General features: G+C 39.9%; 1 protein-coding gene and 1 non-coding gene across 11 annotated transcripts; one reads left to right on the top strand and one right to left on the bottom strand.

The window, feature by feature from the left end:
• The first annotated feature begins 191 nt into the window (after positions 1-191).
• On the top strand, positions 192-299 carry LOC130842717 (U6 spliceosomal RNA). Its single transcript, XR_009050520.1, has one exon. It is a non-coding gene; the product is annotated as a U6 spliceosomal RNA (small nuclear RNA).
• A 4,921-nt stretch (positions 300-5,220) lies between these two features.
• ZFP69 (ZFP69 zinc finger protein) lies at positions 5,221-18,102 on the bottom strand. 10 transcript variants are annotated; one of them, XM_057706777.1, is made up of 8 exons: positions 17,881-18,102; positions 17,458-17,539; positions 17,152-17,284; positions 16,011-16,180; positions 14,585-14,670; positions 9,956-10,082; positions 9,526-9,624; positions 5,221-6,575 (listed from the first exon to the last, which is right to left on the bottom strand). In XM_057706777.1, exons 3-8 carry the CDS (start codon positions 17,247-17,249, stop codon positions 5,440-5,442), a joined length of 1,716 nt encoding a protein of 571 aa, XP_057562760.1. In that variant the 5' UTR covers positions 17,250-17,284; positions 17,458-17,539; positions 17,881-18,102; the 3' UTR covers positions 5,221-5,439. The 10 variants fall into 10 exon arrangements, with proteins under 10 accessions (XP_057562760.1, XP_057562746.1, XP_057562753.1 ...); XM_057706763.1 differs by having other exon boundaries at positions 17,458-18,102; XM_057706770.1 differs by having other exon boundaries at positions 9,526-9,621; positions 17,458-18,102.
• Positions 18,103-19,218: the final 1,116 nt, after the last annotated feature.

Genomic DNA, 19,218 nt, shown 5'->3' with positions numbered 1-19,218 from the left:
CATTTTTGGACTTAAGAATAGGAAAAGATTTTATTTACTTATCTATTTACTTACTTAATTTTGGGCCTGGCAGCTTGCAGGATCTTAGTTCCCCCACCAGGGATTAAACCCAGGCACCAGCAGTGAAAGCGAGTCCTAACCACTGGACCACCAGGGAATTCCTGGATTCCTTTTTAAAAAATAGAAAAATTGTGCTCGCTTTGGCAGCACATATACTAAAATTGGACCAATACAAAGAAGGTTATCATGGCCGCTGGGCAAGAATGACACGCAAATTCCGTGAAGTGTTCCATATTATTATACACTATTGATACTATGTATAAAATAGATAACTAATGAGAACCTACTGTATAGCTCAGGGAACTCTACTAATGCTCTGTGGTGACCTAAATGGGAAGGAAATCCAAAAAAGAGGGGATGTATGTATATGTATAGCTGATTCACTTTGCTGTACAGTAGAAACTAACACAACGTTGTAAAGCAACTATACTCCAATGAAAATTAATTTTTAAAAAATACAGAAAAAAAAAATACAGAAATGTTGGGAGTTCCGTGGTTGTCCAGTGCATTCATTGCCCTAGCCTGGGTTAGTTTGGGGAACTAAGATCTCGCAAGCTGTGCAGTGCAGCCAAAAAAAAAAAAAAAAAAAAAAAAAACCGGTAAAAGACATTTTGGGTCAGTTGGGGAAATTTAAATTTGATTTATATATTGGATAATAGTATCACTCAATTATCAATATCCCGAGTGTGAAAATGATTTTGTGGTTGTGTAGGAAAACGTTCTTGGAAATATGAAAGTTGAGGAACATCTTATACATCAAGTGAAATATGAGTGGGCATTGCTATATTCAGGCTGCAAGTTTCTGCCTTTTCCCAAGTATAACTTTCCTTCACCAGGATGTAGTTCCCAATACCGCAAAAGCCCCTCGTCAACCCTTTCACACATGGACCTGTTATCTTCAAACGGAGTTTGAGGGGGCAATGCTGCTGGGTGGAGTGAAGCAGAAGACGTTCAGAAATGATCATGCTATGGGGGAAAGAAATGTCCAAGATAGCAGGACGATGTTCCCCAAAGCTTTCATTCTCAAATTTCAGAAAATGTTACCCTTTCCCCAAAAGGCTATCATAACAAATCTGGGCATTTAAGGTCCGTCTGTATACAAAAGTCACTGATTTAGTTCTTCCACCTCCAGGGATATCTGTAATCTAGGAAATACTGTTACACACTACACAAATTGTCTGTTTTTCTCTTTCCATCTTACCTTCCTTACTCTTTCAGAGCATAGAATTTGTACCTCTAAATCACATTAATTACAGTCCTCCATTTAAGTGTTTATAGTATAAAAGTGTTTATCTGTATGACTGCTCTCTAGAGCTTCACTGTCCAACACAGTAGCCACTAGGCACATGAGGCTCTTAAGCATTTGAAATGTGGCTAGTCCAAAATGAGATGTGCTGTAACTATAAAATACTGTATTTTGAAAATTCAGTAAAAAAGAAAAAGTTAAATAACTCACTAATAACTTTTATACTGATTACCTGTTGAAATGGTAATATTTGGATATATTGTATCAAGTGAAATATATCAAAATAAATTTTACTTATTACTTTTTATTGTATTAATGTATCTGCTAAAAAATTTTAAATTACTTATGTGGTTTGCATTTCTGTTGTGGCTCACAGTATATTTCTTTTGGACAGTGCTGCTCTTGAGCATCAGAACCTAAGGGCAGGGAATTTATCTTGCTTAAGTTTGTGTTCCTCAGGGGTGCTAGAACAATTATTGACATAATTTTTATATGCTTAAGAGTAACCCACTGACAATATTCTTTTTTTGAGAATCTTCTCTTCCCTGTATTAAGATCAGCCTCTCTTCAGTCAAACACCAGTTTCTGGTAATTGAAAAGGGCATTGCTTAGTTGGAGAAAGCCAGAAAAGGTAGCCCTAAGCTAGGAAGTTGGGAGAGCTGGGAATGAGCTAAGGATATAAGACTGGGCCATGTTTCTGCTAAACAGGCAGCCTCAGGTGTAGGACATTTGAATCCTTGAATCAATTAGGGTTTATTCAGTTATCAGTTTGAAAACCCAGGGGCTCTAGCTTCAGGTGAGGCTTGATCCAGGTACAGTGTGACCAGAACTGAGTTTTCTCTCTCCATTTCTTGGATCTGTTTCCTCTGTGTTTTTCTGTTTATAGGCAGTCTTCCTCCTCTTCCACTGTCAGTAGTTTCCAGGGCCACAGTCTTCCAGATTTGTGTCCAGTGGAAAAAAAGGAAGTCCATTCCCTAATACCTCAAAGATAAGTCCAAAAATTGTCCGGTTGGCCCTGATTACTCAAACCAGGGCTATGTGCTTGTCTTAACCAGAGTCTTCAAGAAAGCAGAGCCTGAGGCAAGGATTTAGATGCTTTTTTTTTTTTTTTTTTACAGGTGCAAACCCATGATGGCTAGGGTAAGAAAACAAGGAAGTTTAGCAAGCAACACTGGGAAGCAAATTGAAGTTGAATAGCACTGGCTATTGCTTCGTGTTGAGCCATGGTCTTCCAGAGTGATTCCAGAGTGATTTTGTGAAATTAAAATCCCTTGTTATCATTCTCCAGTCAGAAATCCTGTAAGATAAGGCCTAGATTCTTATTTAGTAAATTCAGCCAAGAATTTGTGTTCATCCAAAATTTCATAAATTTTGTGGAGTATTTCCTGAAGATGTGACACAAATCTGGGAGGATGAGTAGGAGCTAACTAAACAAAGAAGTTAGGCAGAAGGAGGAAAAAATAGCATAGCTGATGACCAGAAGTCATGATATACCGTAGAATATTTAGAGGACCATAAGATGTTTATGGCTGGAAAGAAGTATGCTTAGGGGAAAATTAGGAGTCACCTGCCAGAAAAACAGGGAACAGAGGGATATTGGGGTATCTTAATAGAGGAAAAAATGCTCAAAAATATGACTCAGGTGAAAAGATGTCAGTAATTAAAGAAGGGGATTCTCCATTTCTTCATCTATAAAGGGAGAAGTTTCAATTAGGTGAATTCCTAGACCCTTTCCAGTTCTAAAGTTCTGATCTGATGAGCCAGCATTGAAGTGAGTAGGATCTGGAATTCTATGAACAGTAACCCTTTCTTCTGGTCTCCTGCCCCTCCAGCTGCCCCCCATCCCCATTCACCACCACACCATCCACATGGTTCCCACAGAAGCTAAGATCTCGGCCTACAGTTGACTTCTTTAGAGGCAGGCACCTGACCTAACTGGGCCAATAAGAGACCTTCCCCAGGATTTTGAGATAAGAATTGCAAAAGGAAGACAGTTTTTCTCTGAAGAGATGATGGAAACTGAATATATGTAAAATCTAAAGCTGATGGTAACCATGATTTGCAATAAGGTGCTGGAAAAAAAAAAAAAAAAGCCAAAATGAAGAAGACAGAAGAAGCAGAAGTCAGAGAGGGAGAGAAAACTACCTGGGTTTTCCAAAGTGTTTCAGATCATGGTCTCATTCCACTGTCATAATGTAACGCTGCCCTGAATTCCATGAGATACCCCAATATCCCTCTATTAACACCTCCCTTTGAGACTTAACTAACCTCAGTTTTTTTCTGTTACTTGCACCTTAAAGATTCTCAACTAATATATTTGAGTGTAGTTAGAGCCCTTATGGGAAGGAGAAAAGTAAATGGAAGATGAAGCTATAAGGCAGGACTAGATGTAATGACCTAAAGCCTGGCAGGATCTTAAGTGCCAGGCTTTGGTTTATAACTGAGTAGTGGTTGTGGGGATGGAGATGAGGGGAAGTCCATCAACATTTCACAGAATCACTACAACTTTAATAAAATTTTACCAGAATGAAAAGTGAACATGTACAGAATCACTGTGGTCCTGACCTTGGCATTCAGCTTTCACAGCATAATAAGCAATGTCAACTAATTAATTAATGCTCTCTTCATTAATTAATGTTCATTAATTAGAAAGTCATGGCCTACATTTCTGTCTCCTTCCATATGTGAACAGTAACTCGCTAACACAGCCATCATGTAAAATGCTACATATGGTCAGTTGATCATCTGTGGTATATCCTGCCATCTTAAGTACCCTGACTCAATTGTCAGTTTTCCTCCATTCCAAACAAAGGGGTTGCAGCCAAGATTATACTTGCTAAGGCAGGTGGATCAGTCTCTTTAAAGGAACTCTAATTCATCAGACAGTTCCAGACTCAGAAGTCAGGGACTGGAGCAGTTGATGGAGAGATGTCTTCTTCTCTGAGACTGTGGTGGGTTTGGTTGCTATTTGATAAGATGCAGATTCTTCTATCTCCAGGGATGGCAAGTGCTGCTCTTTACGGGGATGCAGTTCAGCTGGTACTTCTAGGCTATGTTACTTAGAGTAGCTGATACTTCTTTAGTGGATAATAGGGCTGTTGGCTCAGGAGATGCTTCAGCACCAGATATGGTTCCCACAGTTCTATATCTTGCCGGTGGGAAAATAAATTGGTCCAACCTCTATGAAAGTCAGTTTGGCAGTATCCATCATACAAATGCACTTACCCTTTAGCACAGAAATTCCCATTCTAGGAATTTACCCTATATGTGTACTTATATGTATGAGAAACAAAATTGCATAAGACTATTCATTGCAACATCATATAAATAAAAGATTGGAAATCCAAAAGTCCCTGTGTAGTGAAGTGGCTAATAAAGAACATTCAAACCAGGGAATACTATGCAGCTGTAAAAAGGAATGAGTAGGCACTTTGTTTACTGATATGGAATGACCTCCATGATACATGATGAAGTAATAAAAATAATGTGTTTGTATAGGGGGTGGTCATTTATGCTTAAAAAGTAAAAAATGTATATTTGTATTCTCTTGGATTTAAACAGAAAGATCTCTGGAAGGGTGTAGAAAAATAATAGTTATAAAAAATGGTTGCCTCTAGGTGGAATTTTGTGGTGGGGGATGGAGGAAGAAGGCATCTCACTGACACAACCGACTGTACCTTTTGAAGTTTATACCATGTGAAAGTTTTCCCCATTAAAAAAAATAAAATTTCAATTAAAAAAAATAAGGGTGGTGGTTTTAAACAGTACTTCCCAAATGCTGGTCTGTAAATCAGTGAATGCCCATGAGAACAATTTATTTTCATAAATTAATAACTTCATAATTATTAATTTAATAATTAAGTTCATGACCTAATAATTTACCATGAAATCAAAAATAATGGGTGAATTTTCTATATTGTTGAATTTAATTTGAAGAACCATCTTTTATTCTTAAGTACTTTGTATGGAGATATTAGTAGACAGTAGTTTTCAATGTAGTATTTATTTACACAATGGGCAAAATTAGAAGTTGGCATCATTACGTCAATTCCTCCAATTTAGAGTCCTGAAATTGAAAGCACAGAATCACTGATTTAGACCTGGATTTTGTTCTTATGTTGAATAATCTGTTTTTAGGCATTATTTTGGAAGGCATTTCTCCTGTGTATTTCATGGTGTCGAGTAAGTGATGAATTATAGCTGAAGGCTTTTCCACATTCATTACATTCATAAGGTTTTTCTCCTGTGTGATGTCTCTGATGTTTCTTAAAGGATGAATCATGCCTGTAGGCTTTTCCACAGCGGTTGCATTCATATGCTTTCACTCCTGTATGAACAGTTTTATGATTGCTAAGGTGAATCCTCTGCCTAAAGGCTTTCCCACATTCCTTACATTTGTAGGGTCTCTCCCCAGTATGGATTCTCTGGTGATGCGTTAGATATGCTCTATGACTAAAGGTTTTACAACAGGCAGTGCATGCATAGGGCTTCTCCCCGGTATGAATTCTTATATGTTCACTAAGGTGTCTAATCTGTCTAAAGGTTTTCCCACATTCATTGCATGTAAAAGGTTTCTCTCCAGAATGAGTTCTCAAATGTTGGATCAAGCTAATGTTCTGGCTGAAAGCTTTCTGACATTTATCACATACGTAGGGTTTCTCCCCGGTGTGAGTTCTGTGATGTTGATTGAGAGATGAGCGATGTCTGAAGGCTTTGCCGCATTCTTCACATTCAAAGGGTTTCTCACCAGTATGGATTCTCTGGTGTGTGGTAAGGGATGCACTTTGACTAAAGGCCCTTCCACATTCCTTACACCTGAAAGGTTTCTCACCAGTATGAATTCTCATGTGTTCAGTAAGGTGAATGGGTTGTTTGAAGACTTTTTCACATATATTACATTCGTAGGTTTTTGTTCTTATGTAACTTGTTGGATGATTAATCAAATCTGATTTGTATTTGTTTCTCCTTCTAGATGTGTCACATTTACGGTGCCTCTGTTCTATAACAACATTTGAATTCACAATATTTTTGCCAAATTTGTAAGTTTCTTGGCCTCTCTTCTTATGGGTCGAGAGGGTTTGTCTCACATCTCTTCCATGACTATCCTGGTGCCCTTCTAATTCATCATCATATTTTGAGACTTTTCTCAATGTAGAATAAATGACATCATCCCTCAAGAACCTTTCCATCATTATGCCATGATATAATTGTTCCTGTAAAATGTCGTTCTTTGTAGTTGATGCACTGGTTTCTGTTTTACTCTTCAAGTCTGAAAGAAATGAAAAAACGCAAATAACTCATTTATTATGCTTCAAAAAATCAATTTTTGTATGGGGTATGGAATGGAGATTTAGACAACAATACAAAGTACATGAAATTTTGAGTGTATTTAATGTAGTTATGCAGCTTGGCGAGGTAATGGGAAATTAAGAAACAATGAACAGGGTAAAAGTGTGATTTTATATATAGAGTAAAAATTTGAACATTTTAGTCCTCTTCTTTCTGTTAATACTAAATAATGAAATTTCAGGTCTATGTCTTAATAGTGTCTTTTTAATTGATAACTACTTTTGGAAAACATTCTCAGAAAGGTAAAAAGATTTCCCTCTTCCTACTCCAGCTAGTTAAAAAAATAAGGTTTGAACTAAGAACATTCACAAGAATATCAAGCTATCTTTTATTGAAACTTGTATTAATATTTACACATTGTTCTGCTTCCTGTAGTTATTAATCTGTTCCTGGAAGTGTTATTTATACAAAGGAGGCTTGTAAGAAACCCACACTGCTATGTTGCTACTATTGCTATGTTCTATGACAATATCCTTTACCCTTTAAAATTCTGACTGATTTTCTTGATAATTTATTGCACCATTATTAATATTTCAACTGACAGTTCCATATTTCTGAAAAATATAACTTCTTACACGATTTTTGGTCAACACAGAAGGATCATTACTACTTCCAAATTCCAAATTCTAAATGAATAGAGGCAAAAATAATGTCTGTGTTCTGAAGGCCCCTGATTCTGGTCCTGGATCATGGAGGAGGAACAGGAAAAGAAGAAGATAGGGGATTAGAGAATAGGCCAGCTATGACCGCTTCCCGATTCAGTATCCAAGCTGGAGCATGCCCAAGCTAGGGGAGAAGAGAAGATTTAACTTTGAAGTTGGGAGTTTTTATTATTATACTGAACTAAACATTTCACTAAAATCAGACTGTTCTTATTATTTAAAGGGACTGGACCACCTATGGGACCTCTCTGAGATTTTATCCAGAGGCAGGGAAAGAACATTCATGGTAGCTTTTATCATTATTTTCATTATTATGAGTTGAAAAAGAGAAAACCCAGGAGAATGTGCAAATTATTGGAACTAATAACAGAGTGAAACAAGGTGGCTGGCTAGAAGATCAAAACCAATTATGTTATTACACACTAGCAAAAAAGAGAAAACATAATTGAAAAAATTTACACCATCTAAAATAGCAGGGAATTCCCTGGTGGTCCAGTGGTTAGGACTCCATGCTCTCACTGCCGCAGGCCCAGGGTCGATCCCTGGTTGGGGAACTAAAATCCCACAAGCCATGCAGTATGGCAAATAAAATAAAATAAAATTAAATTAAAATAAATTAAAATAAAATAGCTCTTCAGGATGAATATGACAAAAGATGTGCAGTGTGTATAAGACTTTTATGGGGGAAATCCTGAAACTTTATTTTTAAAAAATTAGGAAATATCAATAAGTGGAACAATATACCACGTTCCTGGGCAGTAGGACTCAATATCATAATATTAATCCCCCTTCAAATTGATCTATAAATTCAATTCTATTCCAATCAAAATACCACCAGAGTGTTTGTGTGTGTATATGTGTGTAATTGATGTACTCATTATTTGATTCATATGGAAAAGCAAGGGGTTAACAATAGCCAGGACAATTTTGAAGAAAAAGATACTAAGTCTAACTATGAAATATAGTAATTAAGACAGTCTGGCATTAGAGTAGGGATAGAAAATAGAAAAATGGAACAGAAGAGAGAGAGCCCAGAAATAGACTCAAGCATATAAGGAAACCTGGCAGGTGACAGGGTGGCATTAACTATTCCATAAATGATACTTGGACTGATTATCCACATGTAAAAAGTTAAACTAGAGCCTCACCTCACACTACATATAAAATAAATTCAGATTTAAACCTAAATATGAAAAGCAAAATCTTAAAGATATAAAATAATATATATTTTTTTCTATAAATCAATAAGGAAAAAAGATAATAGAAAAATTGGCAAAGGATATTAACAGGTAATTTACAGAAAAGAAATCCTAGATGAATGGCCAGTAAACATGAAAAATATGCTTCCTCTTATTACTAATCAGGAAAATGAAAAAAACAAGATAAAAACAGTGAATTTATGAAAATGTAAATGTTTGACAATGCCAAGTGTTGACAAAGATGCTGAGTTCTGGAACTTTTCAAAACCCACTGATGGGAGTACCAGTTGGTGCAACTACTTTGAAGAACAATTTCATAAAACCTAGCAAAATGAAGGTGCACCTGCTCTGTGACCCAACAAGTCTGCTTCTATCAAATATCTTAGAGAAACTTAATCTAGGTGGAAGCTACATGAAAATTTATTATAATGTTCTCTATGCCTTTCTGAATGTCTAAAATATTTCACAATAAAAGCGAAGTTTAAGGAGATTGTTAAAGATCATTGGATTTGATGAGAAGGAATCCTGTGGTAATTTCTCTTGCAGAGCTTTCCATAATATAGTTGTTACAATAAATAGATATTTGAGTTAAAGGGAAAGTGAGAATCGAAGCTAGGATTATAAACTGAAAGTTGGTGAAAAGTGGAAATAGAATGCAAGAGAAAAGATTAAAGATTTGTAGAATGCAGTGAGAGTCCTGAAAAGAGATCTGTTTTCTGTGAGAAGAGACCATGTACATCTGGCTGCTTGGGGAAAGGTGCTTTCGACTGGCAGACTTTAGGATACTGAAGAAAAAAGGAAAATCAAGTTTAACCTTAATGCAGAGAAGACTTCTTTTCCCTCCAACTCCAGAGACTTTTGCAAGGTCAGGTGAAGGAAAGGGGTACAAAGTGGGGGGTGACATAGGATTCAGTGCATGCCTGTCCACCCTCTTAGTCTTCCCACAGCCTGGGAAGACATTCGGCACTCTGGCCTACATATTAAAAGGCACCAGCTGCCATGGTCTCACCTGAACTGGGATCTCCTGGGCCTTCTTTCTCTGTCAACCATGGCTCTTCTCCTTTCTCCAACTGGGAAATCACACTAGGTTTGGAAAGCTGACATCCTGCTTATGGAGTGAAAAAAAGGGTATGAAAATTTATGCTGAGGTTTAAGAATCATCCCTGGAATGTAGTTCCAATCCTCTGGTATTTAGGGTCTCTGAAAATGGAAAGGGGCACCACAGCATGTTTTCCTATTCTCGTTCTACAAACTAAAAATATTCCCCCTAGGGAGGAGATTCAGATATGCTCTGACTTGATTTTCAAAGGAATGAGACATCTATCTCCAACACAGAACCTAAGGCCAGGCTCCCAGGAATCTACAGCATTTAATAATTTAGGAATAATGACTATTCTGTAATAGGCAGGTTTCTGGATGTACGTGTAGCCCATCCTTACCCACTGAGACCAGGTTCCCATAGTTCTCCAGCATCACCTCCCGGTACAGACTCCGGTGAGCAGGGGCCAGCTGCCCCCACTCCTCCTGAGTGAAGTCCACAGATACGTCCTTGAAGGTCAACAGTTCCTAGAATATCAAATGTATTTGTTTTCAGTCTGAGACCATCTCCATCAAGATCCAAGATGTTCTAACAGTATTCTAAATTCTGAGAGATTCTAAACTAGTTTTACTGGGAACCTCCTCTGGATCTGTTTGGTGATTCTCTGGAGACTACCATAAAGAATTAAATATACAGAAGGGCAGATGGTCATATGTGTCTTAGAAAAAAATTAAGCAGGATAAGGGGAACAGGGAGAGCCACAGTGAGGATGGGGAGGATCCTTCCTGTAGGGTAGCTGGGGAAGGCCTTCCTAAAAGGGTGATATCTGAACAGAGACATGAACTCAGTGAGGAAGAGCCACATGGAAATCTGAGGGGAGAGCATTCCAGATATGGACAAAGGACCTGAGGTGAGAGCATCCTTGGCTTGTCTGAGGAACAGGAGAGTAGCCAGCATTGCTGGAGGCGGGCTAGTGAAGGGGAGGGTAGAAGAAGATGAGATCAGAGGGGCTGGGGAAAGCAAGAGAGAGGCGTTCAGCACTTGCTGTCACAAAGACCAATGCACTCCTGCTGAGCTGAAATTCTGGGGCCCTGCTGGAGTTTAATGCAAGATGAACAAAACTGTCTGGAACTATGGTCTAACCCCTCCCTAGCTCAAATACTGAACGGATGAAAAGGATCGGCCCCTCAGCAGTGGTGCCATGGGGCACTGGTAGTTGGGTTAATCAGAAGTGAGCTCAATCAAATTAAAGTGTATCTCAGCCAGAGCTCAGCCACAGCTCTAGGGAAAATATGAATAATCAGTCCCTCACCTTAACCACCAGTCAGAGGAAAAGGCTTAGAGTCTTTTGGAAATAAATGGAGCTGATAAACAGACAGACTACATCCATCTACCTATCTATGTATCCATCTATATCTAGATAGCTAGCTAGCTATTTATCTATCTATCTATCTTTATTTGTTGTTTATTTATCAAGAGAAACTATTCCTTAGCCCAGATATTCATGTTTTATAGTTCAGGAATACCTGTCAGTGACGAACTCCATGCGTCTCAACCTAAAGAAATTCTTTACATTCCAAAATCACTTTGCATTCCGAAAGATACCAGCCTTCCTCATCTCCTTAACATTTTTCATGGAACCACAATTCCTGTAGAAATATGCATGTTCTTCTTTCTTGGTTCAGCCACAGCAAACTTGTAGAAAGCTGCACCCCTCAGGTGCTCCAACAGTATGAAATAGCAGATGCGTGGCCAGGAGGCCACACATCTGAGATTTCGTCAAAGAACTGGAAGCCATGGTAGTTTTCTTCTCAACGTCAGCGTCCTTCCAGGCTCATGGAGAAATGGACCTATCTATGTATATATCATCCTCCACTGTTCTTTTATACACAATATCTGAACTACAATAAAACATTATTAGACATACAAAGAAGGAGGAAAATCTGACCTATAATCAAGAAAATAAAAACAAAAGAAGCAAACACCTAGGTAACCAAGTCATTGGAATTAGCAGATAAGAAGTTTAAAGCAATTCTTAAAATATATGTTGAAGAATTTACAATATGGATAGGATGGGTGAAAACATGGGGGTTATTGAGGAGAGAGATAGAAATGCTAAAAAAAGAACTAAAAGACAATTCTACAACTGAAAAATACGTCGGAAAAATCCACTGGATGGGCTTAACAGATGGACCCTGATGAAGACAAGATCAGTGAAACTTAATACAGGTCAATAGGTAGTATTCAAACGGAAGCACCAAGAGAGAAAAAGGAAAAAAAACAAAAAACAAAAAAACCCCTGAGATAATATCAAGTGGTCTAATATATATGTAATTAGGATCTCAGAAGGAGAAGAGAGAATGAGCAGAAAAAAATATTTGAAGCAGTAAAGGCTAAAATTTTTCCAAATTTGATTGAAAAATCAACCCACAAATCCAAAAGCCAGCAAAAAAAAAAAAAATTCAAAGAATATCATGTCCATGAACATCATTAAAACTGTTGAAAAGCAAAGATAAAAGTGAAGATCATAGAAGTAGTGAAAAGAAGGTAGGAAAGGAGGAACAAAAAAATAAGAAAAGTTGGTATAAAACAAAGAAACAAACAAAAAGACAAGTTACATCTGGGAAAGAATAAAAATAATACCTGACTTCTCATCGGAAACAATACAAGCCAAAAGATCATGGAACATCTTTAAAGTGCTTAAAAGAAAAAAGTCACCCTAGAATTCTATATCCAGTAAAAGATCCTCAAATAGGAAGACCATACAAAGACATTTTTAGATTACCAAAGCTATGAGAATTCATTATCAGAACATCCACACTACAGGAAACACTAAATGACTTTCTTTAGGCTGAAGGGAAATGATGTCAGTTAGCAACCTGGAACTAAAGGAAGGAATGAAAAGTGCTTGAATTGGTAAATATATGAGCAAATATGTGTGTTTTTTTCCTTTTATTAATCTCTTTTAAGACAATTTACTGTTAAAAGCAAAAATAAGAACAATGTATTATGGAGTGTATAACATGTAAAGTGAAAAGCATGATGACAATACACAAAGAATGGGAAGAGTAAATGGGAAAATAAGGCTTTCATATTACATGTGAAACAGTATAATAGCAATTCAACTGTGACATGTTAAAAATGCATATTGTAATGCCTAGAACAACCACTAAAAACAAATGAAAGAAGTACAGCTAAAAAAGTCATTAGAGAACATAAATAGACTACTAAACAACTGGACAATCCAAAAGAAGGCAGGAAGGAACAAAGAAACAAACGAAAGATCTGACAAACAGCAAACAAAGAACAAGAATATACACTTAAATCCCACCATATCAATGCTTATGTAACTGTAAATGGACTAAGCAAGCATGACCCAGCTATATTTAGGAAGGTCACACTTTAAATATAAAGGCACAAATAAGTTAAAAGTAAAAGAATGAAAAAAAGCTATACCATACCAACAATAACTAAAAACACTGGAGGAGCTATGTTAAATCAGACAAAGTGGGCTTAGGAAAAAGAATATTATGAGGCATAAAGAAGAGACATTTCATAATGATAAATGGTCAGTCCATCAAGAAGACAACAATCCTACATGTTTATGCACCTGATAACAGAATTCAAAATAAATAAAGCAGAGTTGACAGCAGTAAAGGGAGATATAGACAAAACCATAATAATTAGAGATTTTAACACTCTTCTCAGTAAATGATGGAACAAGCAGACAAAAATTCATCAAGGATATAGATTTAAACAATCTATCAGCCAACTTAACCTAGCTGACATTTGTAGAGCACTAAACCTAACCGCTGCTTAGGTACTTTTTAAAGTTAACTTTTTATTTTGAGATTATAGATTTATTGTATAATATAATTTTAATTGTACATTTACATCCAGTTGTAAGAAATAATGCAGAGACCCCATGTACTCTCCACTGGGGGCAAAACAAGAGTTTTGGTTGGAAAGGGGCACAACGGAACATTCTGAGATAGTGTAAATGCTCTATATCTTGATTTGGTTACGTGGTGTATACATTATGTCAAAATAGAACTATATACTTTCTTAAGTGTATTTTCCTATATGTAAATTATAACTCAATTTTAGGAAATTTAATCTTTTCCCTATGCTAAGAATTTCACCAGTTTTTGGTAAACGCCAGGAGGTAAGAATTCCAGATAAGTGGAATGTAGAGATAAAACAACTCTTCAAATAATTAGAATATTATTACTTCTTCCATACTACGGGAAATAACCCTGGAATGCATTTCGATCCTAAAAGGTGTTAGCAACTGAATTAGCAGAGGAAACTGGGATTGTAAATAGCTAAAAAAATCACCGAGCAACTAAATACAAGAGTTAAGTTCAAATCCAGTGCCATCTAATTTCAAGACCCAAGTTCTCACTTAAAACCCTCCTGTCCTTGAATAATATCTCCTCTTTAACAGTCCTCCTTTCTTGTTTATTCTACAGTTTTCCTTCTGTTTCACCTCTCCTTCTACCAGGTGGTAGGGACACCATTTCCACACCCTGTTATAACTGCCCAGGCTGTCTAACGTATGTGCTCTGTGGCCTGACCATTTCTTGTCTGCTCACGTCTTTGGCTGCAGTTTGGCCTCTGCTCCTGACACCACCTCATGAAGTGATAGATGTACCTCACTAAGAATGTCAGAACTTTCTTCTCATAAAGTTTATTTTTTGAGTATAAAATACTCATAAAAATTGAGGTTTATCTTAGATCCCGAGTGGTATCTGTTGGTTTTTAGGGGCTAGAATTATATCACTCATTTTGCTTTCTCTACAAAAATTCGCACAATGTTAGATCTAGATGTTGGTTAGAAACAAATGTTTTCTATGAGTAGGGAAACTGCCGCCACTGCGGCACAGGTTTCCATACGAGACCAACTTGCACTGAGTTCCCTCGGTTACATTCGTTAGCCTAAATACACCCCAACTCCCCAGGAAAGGGCAAGTTATAATCTTAAAAACCAAAAAGCACATCAAGAAAGTGACAGGAAACTCCAACCCACCTGGGAGTCTGTTGTCGGGGCCCCGGGGGTCACTTCATCTTTTAAACTTTCTCCCTGGGTCTCATTGGCATCCTGAGATAGCAGAGCTGAGGAAGGAAAAGAGCCAGAAAGTTTGCATCTCCTGAAACCCCCAAATAGAAAAACTGCCTGCAGACCTGCTGAATATGGCCCCTCTCTCAAAACATTCACAAAGAGGGACATTCAGAGTGACTCAAGCATAGACTGGTGCCTCCTTAATGAGGAGGATCTGTGGTGTGTTGCTTTGGGCATTAATGTTTCCCAATGGCCAGTGCTGGTCCAAAAGCACAGACCTACCAGGCCACTCCTTTGTTCAAAGATTCCTGACAAGAAAGAAAAATACAAACACTTCCCATGGACTTCCAGGCACTGTACAATAGGCCTGAAGCATATCTTCCCAGCATTAGTTTCCTCTAACCACCATCCTTTATCTGTGGGACACATACACTCACCACATTCTTAACCTTCAGAGTAGAATAGTCCCCATTCTCTGAACCACTCTTCAGGGTACCCACTTTTGTATCTTTCCCCTAATTCTTCCATAAAACACTTAGACATCCTTTAAGGCCCACTGCCTTGTGAAAATTTCTCTGATAAGTACAATTAATAGAACGTTTCCTGTCTCTTGTCTTCCAAAAGAATTTTACCATAGAATGTACTTAGGCCACTTTCTAGTCTTTTGATTTGGGTGTCTATCTTCATCAATTAATAATTAGCATTAGAGATCACTATTCATTTTTCCATCCATCAAGATGCTTAGCAAAGTCCCTGCCTGACAGAGCTAGAAGACAACAAATATGGGCTGGATTTGAAGTGTTATAGCTATGAAATAAGAGACCACATGAGACATACGAATTCCTCTGTCCATCCATCTATCCTGACCTGACCAGCAAATACTGTGTAATCTTGCATGTGTTTCCCACTGAACTCACAGATTTCAGGGTAAAATGAGAGTAACCAAGCGTGTCATTCCTTTCTCCTAGCAGGAGATGAAAAGAAAGAAAACATATTGGTTTGGGGCTAAAATAACTGAAACCTGTAAAGGAAAACCACTGGAGGGCTTAAGGGGGAAACCTTTGACCCTGATGTCTGTGAATCACACTTACACACCTGGGAGCTGCGGGTGGGGAACACCCTGAACTCTGTCCTCCTGTCCTGTGTTTATCTGAGGACGGGACATGGCGGCAGCATGGAGCATATGTCGCAGGGATCCAGTGCTGAGAGCCTGGTGTTTTCTCCCACAGCTATCCACTTCCCCAAAGCCACAAGCACAAGCCCCAAGGACCTACTTTCTCCCAATTTTCTCCCCTAGAGACCACCTCAGTGACGTGTGTACCTCTCTTTTCCCAAGCAAATTGAGAACGCTTCATCCTCCTCCAGGCCCCTCCCACCCCCAACAGCCTCTCACCTTCTCCTTCAAACATCTTGGTCACGTGCTCCCACAGGGGTGCCCCCTCCTTGGCTTTCTCTGGATGGTGCAATTTCACCCAGGTGCTGGCCTCGGTGGGCAGGGTGATCAGGAGCTGCTGCAGCATGATGATGCCACCCGACTGGCCTTGTCCACTCCTGGTGAGGAAACTGCCAGAGCCTCTGTTGAGACGCCTCGAGGTTGTACGGTCCACCTCTGATCTCAATCTGCTGCCCTGTGGATGCCGGTGTGTCCCTGCAGCACCAGAACCTGGGGGCTCCTAGAGGCTGATGTGGCTTTAACAGCTCTGAAAAAGTGACTCCTCTCTTAAATTAAGCACTGCCTGCTTGGGAGGCAGCTGGTTGAGTAGGTCTGGGTCCATGCCTCTTCATGTTCTTCTAGAGGAGCAAAAGTCAAGAGAGGAGGGATCCAGAAAACCAACCACACAACTAGAACTCCAGACCTTGCAGAAATATATTTAAAACTGCAAAAGATCCAAAAACAAAGATTTAGCATCAATGTGGAAGTAAGTATAACTGATGCTTTGGATGTGGCTCTGATTTCCAGTTCCATACACACTTTCACAAGCAGCCAATGACACACAAACACCAAAGATACACAAACATGCACAGACCCTGCCTTGACTTCCCTCCTTATAAGCTGCATGCCTCTTCTGCCTGGATACAGGCTTGGGAGTTAAGAGGGCAAGCTTAGAAACCAGACAGCCTGGGTTAGAATCCTGACACTTGCACTGAAAAGCTCAAAGACACTTCAAATCTCTGAGCTTGTCTCATCATCTAGAAAATGCAGATACTAAATGTACTTCATAGGGTTGTAACAATGTTGGAAATACTGTACCTTACTAGACATTATTACAAATATTTTGCTTAAATGTGATCATAGCATTATCTTTTAAAATTATTTTTTAAAAACAATTGCAGATCTGAATTTAAAGTTCAAGTATCTCAGCTGATGGAATAATCACATAGCTGCTATTCACGTGGGCCAGTAGTGACAGACACATCACCACCCATGTGGATGCCCAGCAACTGGCAAGTCCTTTTAATCTCTGGGTTAAGATGTATCCTGCTTTCAGAAACGGTATATCCGGGCCCCAAGAACAGTCCCAGTCGCAGCTCACTGGAAAGGGAGCCGGCCTAACTTTCTGGAGTTTGCCGGGCAGGGGGTTTGGCTTCTTCTTGTTTTCAGTTGTGACTGATGCAGAGAAAGCAGCCGCATCCTATGGGTAGCAGCATGTGGAAGATATCCTGCCCCTGGATATGTAAAAGTAAAATGGCTTGTTACCAAAGTGAGGAAACTTTCGAATCTTACCAAATGGTTAAAAGCAGAGAAGCTTCCTTTCGAGATGCCCCGTATCACTGGCTCCAGACCTGCCTCCCTCGGGCTTAAGAGACGGCAGGCACAGGCAGCTTAGCTTCCTACTCACCAGGCCGGCCTTGGACGCTGGCAGGACCAGAGTTGGGGACGTGAGAGAGCCCGTTCTTGAGGCTTTCAGCTCCAGAGGGTATCTCTTGGGAGAAGGGCCGTGGGTAACAGATTTTGTTCTTTCCCAGCCTTTTATAGACAGACCACATCCCCAGCCAACCCAACGATTCTTTTAAAAACGCCCAACGTTCACGCAGGCTTCCTTCGGAAGCCCAGAGGACTATCGGCCTCCGGACGGGACCGGAGAATCTTTTCCAAATTCCCGAGAAGCGGCCTAGGGCGGGTGCTGCGGCGCCAGATCAACCCACCGCCCCTCCAAGGTGTCCTTTCCCGGCCGCACCCCCGGGAGAGGGGCTTCGGGGGCCGCGATGCGAGGGGCGCCCTGAACTGGCTTCCCGCAGACCCGGGCGAGGATACAGCTCACCGGCCGCTGCTGGGATGCCGGCCCGCTGGCAGAGGCCAGGCCCACCGGCGCCCAGCCTCTTGGGCCGCAGCCCAGGAGTCCCGGCGCCTCCACCCTCCCGACGCGCCGTCGCTGTGGCCCGTGCCCCGGGTCGCCCTCGCCCGGGCCCTGGAGGGTCCCAAGTGCGGCCCCAGATGCGGCCGCGCGTCCACCAAGCCCGGCGCCCGCCGGTCTTCCGGCGGTCTGCACGCCCCGCCGCCCGCTCCGCCCACAGTTAGCCGTGGGGGCCCCGCCCTCTCCTGGGAGGCAGGCGCTCGGGAAAACCCGGAACCGGACTCGGCGGAGCGCGCCCCGAGGGCCGCCTGAGCCTGATCAGCGGCCGCCCACGCGGGCCGCCCGCGTTTCCTGACAGTGGTCGGGAGAGACTAGGAGGTCCGCCCAGCTCTTCTGGTCTGGAAGCCCTTTCTCTGTCGTTCATTCGTTCATTCGTTCATTTATTCAACTGTCTTATGAATGCCTAGATCTGCCACACATTGTTACAGGCTTTGGGGAGATACCAGTTATTAAAACGCAATCCCTGTTTCTTGGATCATAATTCTGGCAAAATTAAATAGGTAATAATAATGTAGAAAGGGAACGTTGCCTGCCATTCCAGTGAACAATGAATTGCCCACCATCAAGCCATCAGCCACTGCAGCCCTCACTGAGAGGGGAATTCAGGATGCAGACAAACGGGAAACACTCTGCACTCGGGATTCCGGCCCTGGTTAAGGTGCACATCTAAGAAATAATTTCAATGAGCCCAGACTCTTGCATCTTCCCATACATAGAAAAGCCCTAAAATCATTAAGATTTTTTTGAGAACATGTATTAAAAAAACTAAATAGAAATTCTATGACAGAGAAATACAGTAACAAAATTAAGAACTTGTTGAATGCATATAACAGTAGATTAGACATAGCTTAATAGAGAATAAATGAAATGGAAGTTAGGTCAGAAGAGATTATCTAGAATGAAGCATTAAGAAACAAAAAGATGAAATATATAGAAGAAAGAATAAGAGTCATAGATGTTACAGTGAGCAGATATAGCACAAGTTTAAGAGGAGAGGAGATAAGCCAGAGACAGTATTTGAAGAGATAATAGCTGAATATTTTTCAGTACCTATGAAAGCAAAGAGATCACAGATTTAAGAAGCCAAATAACTCTCTAACAAGATAAATAAAAAGAAATCCACATCTAGACACATCACAATGAAACTGCAAAAAACTAAAGACAAATAGAAAAATCTTAAAAGTGGCTGTGGTAGTTTAAAAATATGCCCACTCTTTCCTTCCTCTCCCCTTAAGTATGAGGCAG

The sequence above is a fragment of the Hippopotamus amphibius genome, chromosome 1 (genome assembly GCF_030028045.1).
Source record: "Hippopotamus amphibius kiboko isolate mHipAmp2 chromosome 1, mHipAmp2.hap2, whole genome shotgun sequence".
NCBI classification, from domain to species: domain Eukaryota; kingdom Metazoa; phylum Chordata; class Mammalia; order Artiodactyla; family Hippopotamidae; genus Hippopotamus; species Hippopotamus amphibius.
Note: the sequence above shows the minus strand (reverse complement) of the source record. Positions and strands in the feature narration are given on the sequence as shown.

What these genes read in the sequence shown, in the direction of transcription:
- ZFP69 (XM_057706763.1), bottom strand. Translation starts at nt 17,605, where the DNA reads ATGTGGTCTGTCTATAAAAGGCTGGGAAAGAACAAAATCTGTTACCCA. An exon ending in CAGCGTCCAAGGCCGGCCTG is followed by an intron (nt 17,285 to 17,457) that starts GTGAGTAGGAAG and finishes TTACATATCCAG; the next exon opens with GGGCAGGATATCTTCCACAT. An exon ending in TTAGGCCGGCTCCCTTTCCA is followed by an intron (nt 16,181 to 17,151) that starts GTGAGCTGCGAC and finishes AGGCTCTGGCAG; the next exon opens with TTTCCTCACCAGGAGTGGAC.